This window comes from Cololabis saira, chromosome 23 (genome assembly GCF_033807715.1).
Source record: "Cololabis saira isolate AMF1-May2022 chromosome 23, fColSai1.1, whole genome shotgun sequence".
Taxonomy (NCBI): domain Eukaryota; kingdom Metazoa; phylum Chordata; class Actinopteri; order Beloniformes; family Belonidae; genus Cololabis; species Cololabis saira.
Genome location: NC_084609.1, coordinates 9,322,213 through 9,341,452, shown reverse-complemented (window position 1 = coordinate 9,341,452; position 19,240 = coordinate 9,322,213). Strand labels below are relative to the sequence as shown.

At 40.1% G+C, this 19,240-nt stretch overlaps 1 protein-coding gene across 1 annotated transcript in view; it reads left to right on the top strand.

Annotated features, from left to right (window-relative positions):
* anks1b (ankyrin repeat and sterile alpha motif domain containing 1B) overlaps positions 1-19,240 on the top strand; it is a 277,955-nt gene that overhangs the window by 59,885 nt on the left and 198,830 nt on the right. The window contains exon 2 of the mRNA XM_061715033.1: positions 14,545-14,625. Within this exon, the coding sequence (XP_061571017.1) occupies positions 14,545-14,625 (81 nt within the window). The remainder of the gene's footprint in view (positions 1-14,544; positions 14,626-19,240) is intronic.

Here is a 19,240-nt window from a genome sequence, read left to right as displayed (position 1 = left end):
AAGTAAAAAGTATAGTGATTCAAAACTACTCCTAAAAGTACAAAATTTCCCAAAACTTACTCAAGTAAATGTAACGGAGTAAATGTAACTCGTTACTACCCACCTCTGCTATCAAGGCTAAGATTTCCAAACTTCTGTGGCATTTCAAAGTTTTATTGGATAGGCTTCCAGACCATGCCTGCACTCTTTATTTTGGTCTTTATATTCATCAGTGACATCACCAGCGGGACATGCAGTGTTTGTGCTTCATCACATGTCCGGTCTGATGTTTCCACCTACAGAAGCTTACAGGCAGCTCCTCGGTGGCTCTCGTCCAACTCGACCTGCAGTATAAATGCATCGACTGACTCAGTCCACTCTAAAGATCGGCCATCCCATTTAGACGGCGCTCTGGAGCTGACGTTTCCCATCACTGACGCTGCTGATCTGCTAAATTGACGGTAAAGCCGATGGATTTGTGGCCGGTTGTGGTTAAGTGAAGATCTAAGGCTCTCTGTGGCTTACTGTACTTACGCCGGGGAGGATTGCTTTAGGAAGACACAAATACAGTGCAGGCACATACCTGCACACTGTTTCTGTAGGCGTCCACGTTGTGACTGGTAGAGAAAGCTGTAGAGTCGATCGATAGCAGCGGTGATGAAGCAGACGGTGGTTAATGTCTTCTGTTCCCCTGTCGCTGTTTGATTGATGTGAAAGTAAATGTTCCCTGCATCATCTTTTAAAGGTTGGGTGTTGCCTTTATTGATCTTTATGCTTCTTGTAGGGCCGCGCAATTGATTGAATTTCAATCGTGCTTTCAATTTTGTTGCCCAACAATCACAGAAATGATGTCATGGAAGGAAAAAAGCGACATGTTTCCATTAACCGTAAATTTACCCCAAACTTAAATGTCTCAAAGAGATAATGGAAACAATAATGGAAACATATATAAGTGAAAAAAAACAAGAACCTTTTTTACGCTTTCACAAGGTGGTTTTTCAGACTTGTCAATAGTCCAGTTTATATGTGCAATAAAACCACTTTATCATTATTAAATACTGCATTACATAAGGATTTTGCCTTTTTAAATAATCATTTGGATGATCAGCCGCTGCCTCCTTCTTCTGCTGGCGATGATCACAACAGTGCAGTTACAATTATTTATCCTAAACTAAAGATGTTTCCATCCATCTTCTTCAAAGTTGAGAACTTCTTTTTCGTTTAAGTCTCACAGGACGAGATACAGAGAAAGAACTAGGAGAGTTAGGCTCATACGAATTAAAAACGCAGTTCAATGGAAACACCGACCCTCCCTCCCCCAAAATTAGTACCATTAGTTTCATTGGAAATTCAGAATTTCACTTTTGTCTTACTATAAATTGTAACGGACAAGTTTTATTAAAGTCACACTGGTGTTTGTGTCAGAAAAAGGAAGTATTTGTAATTTTGGCCTTCTAAGTTTCAATATTTACAAGTTTTATTAATCAAACATGCTTCAAAAGTCAGCAGTTATTGGTTTAAAATCTAAGTGATTTGGATTTCGACCATTATATCTGAGTTGATGGACTTCATGAGTGTTTCTCGTTGTATTAGTGGCCTGAGACAAATTTTGAATACAAGTCTACTCACAGGGGAGACTCCCATCCTGAGAACAGTTGGTTCAAGTGAGAACAAAAATAAATAATAAAATAGAAAAATCTTGGCTCTGAAAGGAACTCATAACAAGGTGCTCACATCAGAGCTGTAAAAGGTTAGAAATAAATCCTAGAGGAGTGTTTGGTCTCAACGACGGGGTGTTTTTCATGAGATTACTGCCCACCTTTAGGAAAAAGAAAAAAAGCTGCTGCGTTGACGTGGGTTGTGTATTCAGATAAGCTCTTACAGACGAAGTAGGGATGTCTCTCACTCTATTTAAGGAGGCGGCAGAGGAACGACCTGCTCGATTGTTTAAGACGAGTGGGACGGAGGGCGTGTTGAGTCGTCGAGCTGATTTTATCATCCGGCCGTCCAACCCTCTCGCTGTATTTCTGACTTATATCTTCTCTTCCATTCTTTCATGTGCTGAGAGATCATACTTCTGTGTCATTTAAATCTTTTCTTTCCCTACTGGGAACCAAGAGATGGTTCATTCACCCGTGAAATGAACTAAATTATAATATAGAAATTGCAAATTAGATGCTGTGTCATGGCTCAGGTCAAATGTCGGGGAGATGTAGAGTCTGATATGTAATATTCCACTTATTAAATCATCCATTTATTATTTTAATGTTTGTTCATACGTGCAGTAAAATGGTTTAACAGCATGCCGGTATTTTTCACACCGAGTGGGATAATAACAGCCACAAATGTGTTACTGCGCTGGTATCTGAATGTGGGTCCGGCTCCAATTAAACATCCTTTACATGATTAAACCAGAATAAATCAACAACCAAATGCACTTTCTGATGTTGTTGTTGTTGTTTTCTTTCAAACTGAGGAACTTGAACTTCAAAGTCAAATGATCAACGATCAGACCTCATTGGTAATTGCTGTTGGGAATTTGTCTTATTTTAATTACTGGTGAGTCCAGAAACAACAAGTGGGTTTGCTGTGGCTTAGGTCAGCGAATGTGTATGTGTGTGTGTGTTACTGAGAGTCTGAGTCTGAGAGGGAGCAAAGCTAACATTGATTTACATATGGTGGGTCTTCAGAAACAACTGGGTCACGTGAGCGAATGCTTCATTCGTTGTTTTATACAGTCTGTGGTCTGCACCAGTCAGTTTCACCTAGAGCAGGGGTCGGCAACCCGCGGCTCTGGAGCCGCATGCGGCTCTTTAGCGTCGCCCTAGTGGCTCCTGGAGCTTTTTCAAAAATGTTTGACCTTTTTTTTTTCCTTTCTTCTTTTTTTTTTTTTTCCTCTTTTTTTCTTCTTTTTTTCTCTTTTTCTTCCTTTTTCCTTTCCTTTTTAATCTCGACATTTTGACTTTTTTCACGAGATATTAATATTTTCTCGACATTTTGACTTTTTTCTCTACATTTCGACTTTTTTCTCGACATTTTGACTTTTTCTCAACATTTCGACATAATTTCGACTTTTTTCTCGAAATTTCAACTTTTTTCTGGACATTTCGACTTTTTTCTGGACATTTCGACTTTTTTCTGGACATTTCGACTTTTTCTCAAAATTTCGACATAATTTTGACTTTTTTCTCGAAATTTCAACTTTATTCTGGACATTTCAACTTTTTTTCTCAAGATTGTATTTCAACATTAATCTTGAAATTTCGACTTTTTTCTGGACATTTCAACTTTTTTCTCGAAGTGCATAATAAAAAACAAAAAATCTTCCCCCAGTTATAACTAATATAGATACAGTACATGCAGCATGTGTTGCATTCATTCTAAGGCTGATACAAGACTTTTCATTGTTTGCGGCTCCAGACATATTTGTTTTTTGTGTTTTTGGTCTAATGTGGCTCTTTCAACATTTTGGGTTGCCGACCCCTGATCTAGAGATTCGTAGCTCCCTGTGACGGGCGTGGCTTCTTCACCTCTTGACCGGGTCTGCTGATGCGTCTTTCTATAATATTGGTCATCTATCAAATCAATATTCATTCATACAAGTTCTTCACATTCATCTTTAAACAGTTGCACAAATAAACAGCCTCTGTTTGTATCTGGAGATTCCCTAAAGACTACCTGCTGGGACAAAACATTCAAATGTTCATCTTGAAGTATTCAGGTCACAACAACAGACGAAACATTGCAACAGAAAAAAAAAGACAGTCAAGCTTTATTTTTGTTCTCGTTTATCTTCACGTTTGTTGTCAAATCGGAGGAAAAAAGCCGATGTTTCTGTCAGAAGTGCCCCCCCCCCAAACTCGTCTGCGTGGCCTCTGAAGAAGCTCTCTGCAGCGCTGACGCAGATCCATTACTGGAGACGGGAACATCCCTGAGCAGCTGCTTCCTGGTGTCTTTCCTGCGGGCCATATGCTTCACGTTCTGCTGCACATTATTTTACTTTGTAATACAGTTGCAAACAGCTTTTGTCATGTAAAGATAGATGACACCACGCGGTGTAATAAATTCACTGGCGAGTCCCTCTACGCAGGTTAATTCTGGGAGTCTTTAGATAAAGAGCCCTCCACAAAAACAGACGGACAACACCAGACTCCCTCTTGTACCGCTTTATAATAAATGTAGGTCACCATGCTTTCTGGCTGGTATAAAATTAAGACGCTTCAACTTGTTTCATTTTCAATTTTGGCTCTGATTTTATTTTTTTTTTTCTTGACAGTAGTTGTCAGAGATTGCATATTGGACGTTAAAGGAGACACATGAAGGAAAAGATCATAATTTCTGGGGTTTGAGAGGATGATTCATACCAACTTTAAGCCTTTGACGTTGCCCACCCGTGTGGTTGTGTTTGGGGGCACCTGGTTGGTTTGAGCTGTTCAGATGTGCAGGGTGCTGTGACATCACAGACCCAGATCAGAGGAAATCTGAGGCAGATGATGCAGCCGTACCACCAGAAGAGGATAGACCGAGGTGGATTAGCTCACTACCCTCTATAAACTGAAACAGAGCTGTAAAGACGTGGTTAAAAATTAGGTTTATGTTTTACGTCTCTGGAATTTTGACCAAAGCGTGTCACATTTAATTAGTGCTTCAGGTTATTATAAATTGTAAAATGGTCTTTTTGTCTCGTTTAAGGTCTGGTTAGTGTGTAAAAGTGTACGGTTGGATATCTGCAATGACTAAAACATGTGTAGTTGGGGTTTGTTCTGTTTTAAAAGTGCAATTATTTTATGATTTCTGATCCAAAATGCAAATTGTAAATGGAAAAATAAAAAAAGGATCATTTAGTTCTCCAGCTATGGCTTTAGCCTGCACTCTTTTTATATAAAGTAAAAGGACGTTTGATATTTTAATACTGTCAGACTTGCACTTTGGTTTTTATTATGCACGTCTCCCAACGCTTTAGCACTCGGCTTCAAAAAGAAAAAGCATTAGAAAATCCAATTTAACCTTTTCATTTTCCACTCCTCCACTTGAGTATTCACTGCTGAAAAATAGACGTCCAAGACAAGAGTCGGTTTTGGTTGTTTTTTTGAGTTGTATTTATTATTTTAATACGTTTTCTGCACCAGTAGACCTGGTTTGAAAGATGGACCTTGTGCCAAACTGAAGGAAATGATTGCGCATTTGAATAAAGGACAATTATTTACCAGAAGTTTAGAGGACAGAAGCTGCTGTTTTTGATAGATATGCAGAAATATGTGACGCAATTTACAAGACTGATAAAAAAAACTAACCAAAAATAAGGTGACATGAAGGATGAGATCACAGAGATATCCTTTAGTATGTTATTGTTAAGTGTCTTATACAACCAGAAACCAAGACTGATTCATTTGTTTGTATAATCAAATATTCCTATTTATAGTCGTTGACTCTTGCAGACGTTGCTTTGACTTTCTCTCTCTGCTGCGTTTGACTCCGAAATGCCACGGATTCACTCGTCACCATAATTGGTGTAGAAACAGACGGAGACAGACGTGGGAGATCGGAGGAAACACCTGCACTTGTGAAGGCGGTGCAGGAGAGCCGGCGGAGCGGTGAAGGTGTGAATGGGATTTCTTCAGAGTGCCATGGGAGTATGATGTGAAACTGAGACTGTGGGAATCCCTGGCTGCCTTGCACTTTGTTACTTTTGTTTTAGTAACATTAATCAAGCATGTGACACACAGCGCTTGTATCAAGTTCTGTTAAACCGTATTGTAAATCCCTAAATCTTTGCGATAGCTTCATAGACCTGCTGTAATTGAAAAGTGCTGAGAAGAGTCTTCTCTGACTCCTTTAATCCAAACTAATTCCCCTCGTAAACGAACAGTTGCTTCAGTGTTTGGTGGTTTCTGTCGCTGATGCAGGTGGAGCCCCCATGATTGTTGCTGAGCGTTACGTTGAACAGTTTTCAGAACCAGGTTTCATCCATGCGTCGTAATGCCTTCGTACAAAAGTCTCTTATTGCTGATGCCAACTATACTTTTAGGATTGCTGCACTAAAACTATTAATAACCATGTTCCAATATGTTTACACTGTTTAAAACAGAAACAATGCTTTTATTTACTCTGATTTGTTTAGTTTACTTCATGAGCACAACGTGGCGTGGATGGAAGAAATGAATCACACCTTGGACGCAGGGATTTTCAGACGGTCGTGAAACAAACTTTTCAAACCGACAGAAAATTCAAACAATCTTTTTATCTCTGTAAATTTTGGAAAACTGGTCCAAGTTGGAAATAATACCTGCAACTATGTAAGAGCTGCAGTTTCTGAGGCTGTGCTGGGACCCCAGCGGGCTGAGGGGTCCTGGTGGAGGCCCTGGACACAGAGACCTAGTAGTGCAATTAACAAAACATACCATCGTTAAAGGGGACCTATTATGGCATCTAATACCTATTTTAAACAGGCCTTGAATGTCTTAAAAACAAGCTTTTCATTGTTTTTTCTAAATAAATCAGAAATTCAGCCTCTGAGCCATGTCTTTATCATCCCAGTGTCTATCCTCATTATCTATGCAGGATTCTGAGTGGGCGGGGCTATGATGATGAGGCACTGTGCTGATTGGCTGCCTGAATGACGCGATAAACCGCTACGGAAAAATGGCGGAAGCTCCGGCCGGCAGAGTTAGTTGTGGGCGTGGTTTCACGCATCGGAGGCCAACCGATGCAAATCGCTCCCGTCGTTACGTAACGACAGGAGTAGAATCTGAACGGCTCGTAGATCCACATCACACTGGACGGCTCATCCGGGCGGCTGTACAGACACTGCAGAATTTGGTTGCTTTCCTCCTTCTCTGAGTTGGCAGGCTGAGGGGAGACCATTTTATATATGTTAAAGCAAGAAAAAATGTGTTTTTCATAATAGGTCTCCTTTAACAAAGCAGTGATTAGGATCTGTTGGAAGTCACATGATAATATTTAATGGATACATTTGTAGCATTGTGATATTTCACCTGATAACTGGATTACAGTTGTAATGATTTAACAACAGACTCTAAATATGTTTTATTTTTGTTCTCTTTTCTTTTTCCTTTACCGTGGGAGTCAATGGAGATTGACTCATTTTTGGAGCCAGCCCCTAGTGGGGGTTCGATGAACTGCAGTTTCCCGACTTCTGCAGTGACTTCAGCTTTCAAAACGACATCTTGCCCCCCGTGAAAAATCCGTTCACATCACTTCCTCCGTGTTCTCCCTCAGCTTGCCCTAAAGTCTGGTTCTGTACTCTTCTCTCTCAAAGTTCTGCTTCTGCGGCTCTTTCAGGTCACCAGTAGGAATGGGCGATATTTTACCGTTCACGATGTACCGTCAAAAAAGGTTCTGTGTTATATCCACGCACAACAGGAAGGAAGGAAGGAAGGAAGGAAGGAAGGAAGGAAGGAAGGAAGGAAGGAAGGAAGGAAGGAAGGAAGGAAGGAAGGAAGGAAGGAAGGAAGGAAGGAAGGAAGGAAGGAAGGAAGGAAGGAAGGAAGGAAGGAAGGAAGGAAGGAAGGAAGGAAGGAAGGAAGGAAGGAAGGAAGGAAGGAAGGAAGGAAGGAAGGAAGGAAGGAAGGAAGGAAGGAAGGAAGGAAGGAAGGAAGGAAGGAAGGAAGGAAGGAAGGAAGGAAGGAAGGAAGGAAGGAAGGAAGGAAGGAAGGAAGGAAGGAAGGAAGGAAGGAAGGAAGGAAGGAAGGAAGGAAGGAAGGAAGGAAGGAAGGAAGGAAGGAAGGAAGGAAGGAAGGAAGGAAGGAAGGAAGGAAGGAAGGAAGGAAGGAAGGAAGGAAGGAAGGAAGGAAGGAAGGAAGGAAGGAAGGAAGGAAGGAAGGAAGGAAGGAAGGAAGGAAGGAAGGAAGGAAGGAAGGAAGGAAGGAAGGAAGGAAGGAAGGAAGGAAGGAAGGAAGGAAGGAAGGAAGGAAGGAAGGAAGGAAGGAAGGAAGGAAGGAAGGAAGGAAGGAAGGAAGGAAGGAAGGAAGGAAGGAAGGAAGGAAGGAAGGAAGGAAGGAAGGAAGGAAGGAAGGAAGGAAGGAAGGAAGGAAGTTCACGTTGATACGTGTTTGTGTAACAAACATGGCGCATCTGAGTCATTCCAGTTTTGCAGTACAGGTGTAACTCATTTAATTGGTTTTTATTAATTAAATTTAATTGGTGTAGTTTAGTAGCATTTAGTATTCTTTTAGAGCAGTGTTTTGGGGGCTCCAAGGACTGATAGACTGATAGATTTATAATTACAAAGGTGGAGTTGAATTGGTATTTTTTTTATCGTTGTCGGGATAAATGCCAGACATTATCATGATACATTTTTTAGTCCATACCGCCCATCCCTAGTCACCGGTGATACGAGGTTTGATGCTGGGGAGCACCTCACTGCCCTGGTGTGATGCGGTACCCCCCCCCCTTACGTGGAAATGTACGTAGCCATCTCCATCTTCACGTAGGTCCCGGAGGACTTGAGCAGCATGTTTTGGGCGGAGAGGAGGACGACCAGATCACGGTCTGCTTCCACCAGAGAAGAGCTGCACGCGTCTCTGTTTTCACGGGCAGATTGAGCCTTGGCTCTACAGGCTGTAATCGTAATTTTTTCGTCCAGTTTCCCGACATCCCCCTGATATAATTGGCTCCCTGTGGCTACGGCTGGTCCTGGCTGTAACAGCAAACACACACACGCTTATGTAAACCTTATCCATACCTGAACACCTGGATGACACGTTAGAGCGTGAAGAACCATATTCATGACCTGAAGCTTCCTCCGTGACTGTGCCAGTCGGGCTCACACATCGAAAAGCACCTCACAAGTAAAATGTGTGTGTGTTTTTTTATTTTACGTCTTCGTCGTATCAGTTGGAGAACGTTACAAATGCTGGTTTTAATCGGTCGGTATCTCTTCTGCTTCGAGCTGTCAACAGGATATGAAGCAAGCCCACTTCCTGTCTGCCTTTATCTCCCCTGATGGCGGACGCACCTCACCTCATATTGGTTCCCTTTTGATTTCCCGTGAACTTATTGCTGTTTTTGACTCTCCAGTTCCTGTTTAAAAAAGAAAAAGCCTTTTGAATTTCATTTCACCTGCAGCGTGAACTTGAGCGGAGGGATGGATTCAGTCGACTTAGCTTCCCCTCCCACAGAAAAAAGAAAAGGAAAAGTTTATGAAAAGAACCCGGGACTACAAAGGTTTTTTTCCAGGTCCTTCGTTCCCTTCGCTTTGATGACAATGCTTGTCTTTGATGTAGCCGAGCTTTTCTGCCATATCCATGCCAGCTTTAATTTCCGTCGTAAGAACCGGCAAATGAAGGCTTTCATTCTCCGATGGGAAGTTTCTGCCAAAAAAGAATCTTTGTGCAACTTAAAAGTCTTTAGAGGACTCGTTTTGAAATGATTATCAATAAAATACTCTTTCAGAGATTAAAGGAGTCAATTTAGCTCTTGTTTTCAATTGATTTAGTTGATGTTTTGCATAAAACGTATAGAAAACCTTTGTTCTTTATGCAGATTCATGAAAAAACAGACATTTTTCTTTCTTTTTTATTTTATTTTTAATACTAGACCACATCATTTAAATATATTAGAATATATATTTTTAGGAGATGTTAATTTAGGCCTTGTTTGATCCCAGTACTCTCCGTGGAGTCTGATCAAACACAAATGGACTGAGCTTTCTTTTTTTTTTTTTTTTTTTAAATGCGTCAGTTTTGTCCTCAAAAAAGAAAGCAGACTATTGCTGTACATCTGGCTCCTTTTTTCTTTCAGAAATGTTGTGAATTGAACCTCAGCAGTTGACACTAATGTCTCTGTACGATGAGACTTGATTATTGTTGAATGATCCTGCACAAATAAGCAAATCTACAAGTAAAAATGTCCAAGTGTATTGAAGCGTTATGACAGTAGCATTTCTAGTGAGAGTTTTCGCTCACATCACCAAGGTTAATTAGGTAGAACTTTGTGCATTCGTGCATATCGGCCCGCGTTCTCAAACCCTGCTTCATTATCTAATCTAAGGTCGCCTACTAATTCCCTGTAAACTCTGCTGGAGGAGGTCACGCTGGCATGAAGACAACGGCGAGACCTCGGTGCGATTTTCAGAGTTTAGCGTTGGAACAAGGATGAGCAGCTGCGATAAGGAAAGGCGGCTTCATTCGAAGGTGATTCACGTTGTTATTGGCAGATTACAGCTGCAGTGGACGTGCATCTGCACGCACGGGTCACGGGCCGTTTCTCCGTACACGGGTACCGAGGAGCCGAGGAGCCTGGTATCGGTGTGTCGTAAGAGCGCTCAGAAACGTTGACCGGCCGGTTTTTAACAGAAAAGGAGGCGTGGAGGGGAAAGTGTGACGTTGGCTAAGCTGCTCACATCTCCATAACCGCTGCAGGACACCGAGAGCAGGATTTCTTTATTTTCATGGCTGGCAAAGCAAAAATAATAATGGAAAAATATCCCGGTGAGGGTTTTAGCTTTGTCAAACATAAGCCTCTGAGTGTAGTTCTGGTAGTTCTGATGAGTGCCTCCTTATTTAAGGTTCTGTTGATCTGCAGCTCTGTCCGTCGGTGGGTTTGAGTGAGAGCTCTGTTCACCTGCACCAAAGCCAATCACACAGGTGAGGGTGGAGGAAGGCCAGGTCACTGAATACCTCGCCTCAGTCACGGTGCATGCAAAATCAGAGCTGCAAAACTCCCCTATGCACAGACTCGATGTCCCAGTGCAGATCTGTGGTGACTTGGATGTAAAACTCATAAATTTAGTTCATTAATCTGCAAATAAGTGTGGCTGCATTTGATTTTCCTGTTGATTTAACGACGACATGCATCACACGAAGGCCAGATGACTGTTTTCCGTCCAGTTTTTTTGGAGGATAAGTAAGAAAAACAAAACAGGCAAAGAGCACGTTTGTTTCAAATTCCTGAAGCAGTCAGCCCTGAAGTATTTCATACGTATTAAGCTGCTACTGACATCATGCCAAATGCATTTGTACCAGCGTGGAAAACTGTGTAAACACAACACCTTGCTGGACTCTTGACAGTAAGACTGAAAACGAGGTTTATCGACAAACCCGTCTGTTTGTGCAGGAGCTGAAGCGTGACTGCCGCGTTTGTGCGCTAATAAGGTGTGTTTGTGCACTAATAAGGTGTGTTTGTGCACTAATAAGGTGTGTTTGTGCACTAATAAGGTGTGTTGGGGAGCGTGCAGGAGAGGCGGAGTACCGATGGAGGCTGGTTGTTTTCAGGTAACGGCGCAGCTGAATGCATGGAGGGCGTTGAAAGCCCGGTTTGTTCACTGAACAGCTGTAAAGTTTAGAAACCAGATGAGAATCTGTGTTTCCACCTACACTTAGTTCATGAATGAGGCTCTCAGTTATTACATTATCTAAGTCCACACATCTTGACATTAACTTTTGAAAGATCCTCTGTAGTAGTGATTCTTGTTTTCAGTGGGTCACAGGACTTTAGTCTTGATGGAAGTACTTTTCAGTCGTTGCACTTTATTTCTTGTATTTTGCATTAAAACACCATCTGAGACTGTTAATGATGACTGTTACAGATGTGTTAATATGCCAGCTTTAAAAGCTTCACAGGGCTTGTTACAGTATATATTAAACGAGTGTGTATTCGGCTGTAGCTCATGCCTGCAAACAACTTACGATGTTTGAATCAAAACGTCATCCACGTGAATCGGGTACCGGAGAGCATCTTCCCAATATTACATCTTTGGTAACTTCCTACTGAGCTAGTTCAAGTTAGGAACAGAGGTGTCAAAAGTATTCACATTCATTACTCAGGTAGAAGTATAGATACTAGAGTTTAAAAATAATCCTGCAGAAGTTGAAGTATCAACTCAAGTTTTTTACTCAAGTAAAAGTAAAAAGTACTGGTTTCAAAACTACTTAAAGTATAAAAGTAAAAGTAATGTAAGGGGGAAAAAAGCCATTAAGGACAAAAGCCATTGAAAATGAATGCATCTTAGTATAATGTAAATATATTAAAGAACCATATATGTGTACTATTGAGCATTAACATGTGTTTCAGAGAGCAGCAGATATGATGACTAGTTGCCTATAAGTATTGTAATGGTGCAAAAAGTCAAACTTCAGAGGCATGTTATCATTTATCCTAACCTTTATTGGAATGTACATCCAAGTTTAGTTGCAGGAATCTGAGGGAACGGATGTAAGAACAAAACTGGACAAGAACATCTGAAACAACCACAACCAAATTCACTCTATCCGGATGGAGCAATTTAACTGGATAGTTTTTTTTTAAAGGCCGAAATGAAATAGAGTAACGAGGCTGTTTTTAAAATGTAAGGAGTAAAAAGTACAGATAATTGCGTGTAAATGTAAGGAGTAAAAGTAAAAAGTCGTCTGAAAAATAATTACTCCATTGAAGTACAGATAACCAAAATTTCTACTTAAGTAAGGTAACGAAGTATTTGTACTTCGTTACTTGACACCTCTGGTTAGGAAGCATATTTGTTAGAAAACGTACCTCAAAACTAATGCTGCCGTGGCATTAAACTTACCTTTAGCTCACCGTATAATGGGAACAAAGCGATTTATCCTGATTGTGACTGGGTCAAATGCGCTGTTGGGTCCTCCAAAGATCTGTTATTGCAAAGATGCTCTTTGAGTTTGCAGGCGTGAAAGCTGTCTATTTTTATTTCAAGTTTGTGCATGAAAGAACTCTCACTTCAGTATAATCTGAAGTTCAAACTGCACCATCTCTTCATACCAGACCAGTTGAGAAGCGCTGGTCTGGAGAGAGGGGATTTATTTAACTCCAGTCATCCCCGGTGGAGTGTCTGTGGCAGCAGCAAACCTCCCACCGCTCCTCCGATACCATACGGAGGTCATTCCCACGAGCATGTCTGGATCGGTCCTGGTGTCCAGGAAACATCTGAACCAGATACCTGCAGCCCTCCGGCAGGCTCCAGATGTGCATGTTTGTACCTCTCTCCTACTATGCCAGCTGTGTTTGGATTCAGTCTGCTCCTTTGAAAGAGCGATCTTCCTGGTCGTGTTCTGTAGACGTAGAAGAGGTCAGCAGAGACGCAAGATCGTCTAAAGAGTGTGTTTTTTTTTTCTTGATTTTTGTTCCTTGTGCTTTATTTTGCATAAAAATGTGTCTTGTGGATCAACAACACCTGGTTGTAGTTTTCCTGTCATTTATTCTGAAATAAATCAAATAAAAAGTGTATAATTCATGTTTTGCTTCAGCTGGCTGTTGAGTAGAGCACATTACCTACTGTGTGTGTGTGTGTGTGTGTGTGTGTGTGTGTGTGTGTGTGTGTGTGTGTGTGTGTGTGTGTGTGTGTGTGTGTGTGTACAGCCAGCTCTTAATAGCCCTTTTAATCCAGATTGACGGCTGTTTTTGTGCGTGTGCCCCATACAAAATAGCACGACCTTGATCATTGTGTTGAACGTCCTGCCGCATAACTGTTGAGCAAAAAAAAGGACAAATTTACCTAAAAATATAGAATTTCTCATTGAAACAGGGACCTGGAAGTCAGTGTCATTAAAATGATGATTCATTTGGGTGAGATTCTGTAAAAGAGTTGATTTAAAAAGGAGATTTGGACATAATGACTGCGAAGAAACGCCTGAACGTGCCGAGGTTTAGAGGGTTTTACCTGAAATGATGATGGATGCTGCGCTTTATGCATCTACGCTTTCGCCATTGAGAACTTCTCCTTTCGTCTCTCTCAAGAAAATAGATAATCACTTCACTTTTAGAAGTTACTCTATACGGCTTTTCAGTGCAGGACCTGCTCAGGCTGTAATTTAGCTAATTAGTACTTGTCTCTGACGTGCTTGGAGGACTTCATGTGGAAGAGAGAGAGAGAGGAAAAAGGTCACATAATTATATCCCCAGAAACCCGTGTGTGTGTGTGCGCGTGTGTCTGTGTCTGTGTGTGTGTGTGTGTGTGTGTGTGTGTATGCGCGTGTGTGTGGATTTGTTATGTCGCCAGACCTGATGAGATCCAGTTTCGTGTGCTCTTATTTGCATGCTCAGCCTTTTGCAAGCGCAAGAGTTAAGCTCATTTACTTTTATTATTTGCCAGTGTGATGAAATCAGGCTGAAACTCCTCCGGCTGCAACTCCCAACCCCCCAAATGAGAAATTACACATCTATTAAACATCTCACCTTGGGATCTCTATACAATGAGGCTGATTTTCTTCTGTGTGAAACAATAACGGAGGAGAAACTGACTTCATTATAGAGAGAAAGTTACAGACAGGAGGAAATAACACCAGCAACAGCGAGTAGTTGGGAGCTGGCCTGTAAATACAGTGTTTACAGGCTCCTGAGAGAGTTATGTGTTTTTCTATGTGGTTATAAAGACTTTCTGACCAGGTTTTTCAAATTTGTATGACATTAGATCCATCTCAGGAATTGAATTTTTCTTTATGAAAAGTCTAAATCCTCCATCCATCAAGATATTTCATGAGTGATACGAGTCCTGATCTTTTTTTTTTTTAAATTGTGTTTGCAAACACTGTTTTGCATAAAAGTTATTTTCAATAACCAAAGCATTAATTTGGATATTTCTCTTTCCTACAGCATGTGGAAGGGCCTGAATGTGAACTGCACAGACAGCACAGGATACACACCTTTACATCATGCGTCGCTCAACGGACACAGGTAAGACGTGAAAAAAACCTACTGTTTCTACGTATGTTTCACAAACACTGGTTGTTTGTCTTATTTATGTTGTCAGGTGAATATTTATCACTGCAATGACGTCATTAAATCTACTTTAAGTCGGCCCGTGTCGCGTTTTTTCTTGGACAAACGTCGTGATTTTTCTTGGCCACAAGGGGGCAGCAGACATCATAACCCTTTATCAAACTGGTTAAACTGGCTGAACTCTGAACTGATGAGCGCTCACTTGGACACGTGCAAACTCACTTGTTGCTGGTCTGAGCCAGCAGGCTGTTTATTAATATTTAAGTAAACTTTAGAGTTTACGAACAATGGAATCATCTGCATAATACTATACTCTGAGAAAGGTGGCATTTCTCTGCTCGGTGACGGTGAAGGTAATTAATGAGCAATTTAATTGATAATATTGATATTGTAATAATCTCACTGCTGCTTAAACATCACTTTTAGTTTTAGTTTAGTTTATTGTTTTGCACAGTTTTAAAAATATACAGGAAATATCAAATATAAATACTATAGGTGCAGAAGAGGCAAAAAACCCAATGGGCTTATTTGAAGCCTCCTGTGTTATAGGATGTTATAAGGAACACAGGATTAACATACAAAAACAAAAAGTATAACTACACAAAAGTGATGGCAAACTAATAATGCAATATATAAATAATAAAGAATAAAGACAAAAAAATAAGTGTGTGTGAGTGTGCATGGGATATTGTTTTTACAACTTATATTACTTATATTGACTCCTGAGCAAATAAGACGGTACATGTCACTATGAGTGAAACACAAAAAGAACATGGATACATGTACAACATCACATTGGGAAAACAGTTACAAAACAGCAGTCAAGTGGTCCTTCAAACTTCTTTTGTAACATTTCAAAGAGGAAGAGCTCTTTGCCAAGTGGGAAAAATCATTCCACAATTTAGTGCAATTTACTTTGGCACATTTGTATGTGATGTGCGTTCATGCTGGACGTGTTTCTTCTTCTAAAACCAACCTTGCAGGTGGGATGACCTTGGTCCTCCAGGCTGTGTCCGTCTGGGTGTTTTAGGTCACCGAGTAATCTCATACTGCAGACTTTGTTTTCTCAGATGAGGAGAAACGTGCTCTCAGTCGCCCACTGTAAAAACTCCAATAATGTTCTCAATTGGCGCCATCAGGAGAGGAAATCTCGTTCTTCTGTGGTGTGTACAGTCTGAGGTGAATCCTGCACGATCAAAACTTGGATGAGACTTCAGTAACATGTCGTGGATGAGTCTTTTCTGGGCCATGTCGACGCTGTTTACCAGCTGATCCATGTTTTAATTTTGTATTCTGTTGTTAGACTCCTACATTTGACTATCAGTCATTAGTTGTACAACAGCAAACATCGAATTATTTATGAGCTGAACAAATTGCTAATTAGAAACCGTCTGACACACGTTTCCATGGTAACAGTCAGTTACATGCGTTGACTCGAGGAACGAAATAAGGTTAAGATTTTACTTGAGGGGACAAAAAAGACATTGTTTGTCAGCGTTAACAATAAACGAGTCTGGACGTGGAGTTGGACCCGTTAACGAAGACCCAGCATCTGGAAATACTTCAGCACGGGGATAACTTGTAGAAAAGGAGTCGTAGATACGTGTTTAAAAGTGCTTATATGATCCTGAAACATTTTTATTAAATAAAAAAAAAAAAAAAGAAAGAAATGGCTTTAACCTTGAATGTTTGGATAGAATTTACATACTTGTAGGGCCAATAAAAGGAGTCAACACGAAAACGTCGTCAGGATCCTGTTTTCAACTCAGGTTTATTTATACGTTTTCAAAATTGAGCCCCTGGAGTGTAAATTAATTAACGTAAATGTCTTCAAAAGGGAGAAATCAGAAGGACTCTGAATCAAGAAACAGCAGCCAAAGAAACTTCATCTGCTCATAAAAACAGTATTCTCTCACTTAACAAGATGAACTGGCAGTAATAGCTATAAACGATGAATTGCAAGGACGTAATCGATGAAATGCATCATTCATGATAGGGATTAAGCGAGTTTGTGCATTTCTGCAGAGCTGCAGTTCAGTCCCATCTCTTCAGCCGACCGTGCCTTGGACTTGCAGCAAGCCTGACCTCTGTTGCAGCTCGGCAGAAGTGAAGGATTAAATTTGAGTTCTGGGGGCGGTTCGATGGATTTCCTCCTTTTAGATAACCGAGGAAGGAGAGCAGAAGCAATAACCAGAAAAATACAGCCTGCGAGTGAAAACTGGGTGGCCGACAAAAACCCAGAGTGGAGTGATTCTAACATTCAGGTGAAAAAAATGGAAGAAAAAGAAACGTGTAATTAAGTTATTGAGAAAACAAGGCTTGTTTTGAGGCAGAGCCGTTCCCAGAGATTTGTCATTGAAGCTTTGTGTGAGTTGGACTGCTGCAGAATACTTTAATTACAGTCTCCCCACACTAAATCACGCTCGCTCATTCCTGCAGTCTGAATGTGATCGGAGAGCAGTTTGTCATGTTTAAACCTGAGATGTGTGAGTCTGGGATTTGACTGTCACTTAAGCTGAAATAAAAGATCTGAGAATATAATAAAACGCTGATTTTAAGCGAGCGGTTCGTTATGGGTCTCGCTGCTGCTGCTGCCAGTCCTGCTCCTGGGAAACGGTTTCCTTCTGTCTCTGCTGACATTTTGGATGCAAATGAAGCCTTATTTTTCCTTTGGACTGTGGAGCCTGCAGACCGAGCCTCTGCTGAAAGGAGTCGGCACCAGAGACGCGATTGTTTAGTTGCAGCTATATTAAAAGTTTGATATTACTTTATATCAGGGGAGACATATCCATCCATCCATCCATCCATCCATCCATCATCAAATATTATTTTTTATTTTAAAATTGAAAAAATAATTGTAGCATAAGCATATTAGTACAATAACAAATGTTGTTCTTCCGATGGAAGATCCCTTTTTGTACCATTAGAATTATTTCATGGAAAAGTTTGTAGTTGGGTCAAAGACGTGACGCTTACTTTTTCTGTCCGATGAAACTTTTTACCTAATAATAAACATAAAAATGAATAAAAAATATAACATGCATGTCTAATACATTCCTTCTACATGTGCCCACTCTTATTTTATTTAAACATGTTGGTTATTGGTCATTTTCTGCCATCTGAAGTGTGAAAACATCATGTGGGGTGACCGTCCGGCCTTGACTTCTGTTTGGACAACTGGTTTTAAATCACATTAAAACAATTTAAAAATAATGCTTGCCCTATTGGGCATACTTTCAAACTTGTTTTAGATTTATTGACAAAGTTATGGAACATTTGTACACACATTTCAATCATAATACTCAAACTAATCTTGTCCGAATATGTTCATTGTCTGAATTATCATCTGGGGTGACCATGAAAAAAATACAATTGAGGGACTTTTATATTGACAATCATCTCAAAGAGGATGTTGCATCAGCCAGTTACTCCATGAGGGTCCCAGAGAGACAACCTGCAGGTCAGTAGTCTCTCTCTCCTTTACAAATAAATCCTCTTTCTAACTGCTGCAGTGTATACGTCACATTTTGATATCATGTGGGGTGACCACCCTAAAACTGTAAATAATTCGTTTTATTTGCAAATCTATATTTTGAAGGTAAATTTGTTAGTGATATGTGGTGAGAAGTAGCTAGCTTAGATCATATAGCTAACTGTTAGCCTGTTATATTTGATTAAACTTGAAAGCATCATGTGGGGTGACCACCTGTCATGTGGGGTAACCAACAAATGGCAATTCTGTATCAAATTCAAAATTGAGTTGAGTTGAGTCTATCAGTTTTGGTTCAAATATAAATTATTGGTATAGCATGCATAAGTGGATACACCTTGTACACATTTTAAATCAGTTTTATGAATGTTAGAGTAAGTAAGAGGGTGACACTGCCATTATGGATAGAATGTATTTAAAAATGGTTTTCAAAAAATGAAAGGAAAAATGTGTCTATCTTTCTTGAACAGTTAATTTAATTACTGATACTTAAAATATACATTTTGTTATGGAAATCTATTAATTTTGAGATAAATGGTCGCCCCAAATGACGGTTTAAAGGTTTAAAAACACTAAAATACCTTTGTTTGAAGTTTTCACATACATGTATGTGTACACTACATTTCAAATGTTTGGAAAATGGCCAAAAATATCTTTATTTTAAGTATTTTAAAAATGGGCTACTCAAAGGCCTTATACGTCTTTGACCCAGTTGTAGATATGGTGTCAACTGTAAATTATCAATAAAACACAATATGCAGAATGTCCTCTTTTTTTTTTTTGAAGTCACATCTGTGACAAAAAAAATACAAATTTGTCCGTCAGGGAGATTTTCTCACCTTTTTATATGTAAAAAGTGAATCATTTCAGCCCAAAAAAGAGTACAATTGTAAAATGTCTTCATTAATGTACGTCACATGCTTAAATTAGCTTTTTTTTTCTTGCAAGCAACATATTTTAATATTCAGTTGGAGATGCACAAAGTTTCATCTCACTGCCTCATATTAAAGCCTGACATCAACAACCATGGAAAGTTTTGTATTGTATATTTTTCTACTCGTGTAATAAAATCAAAACCCA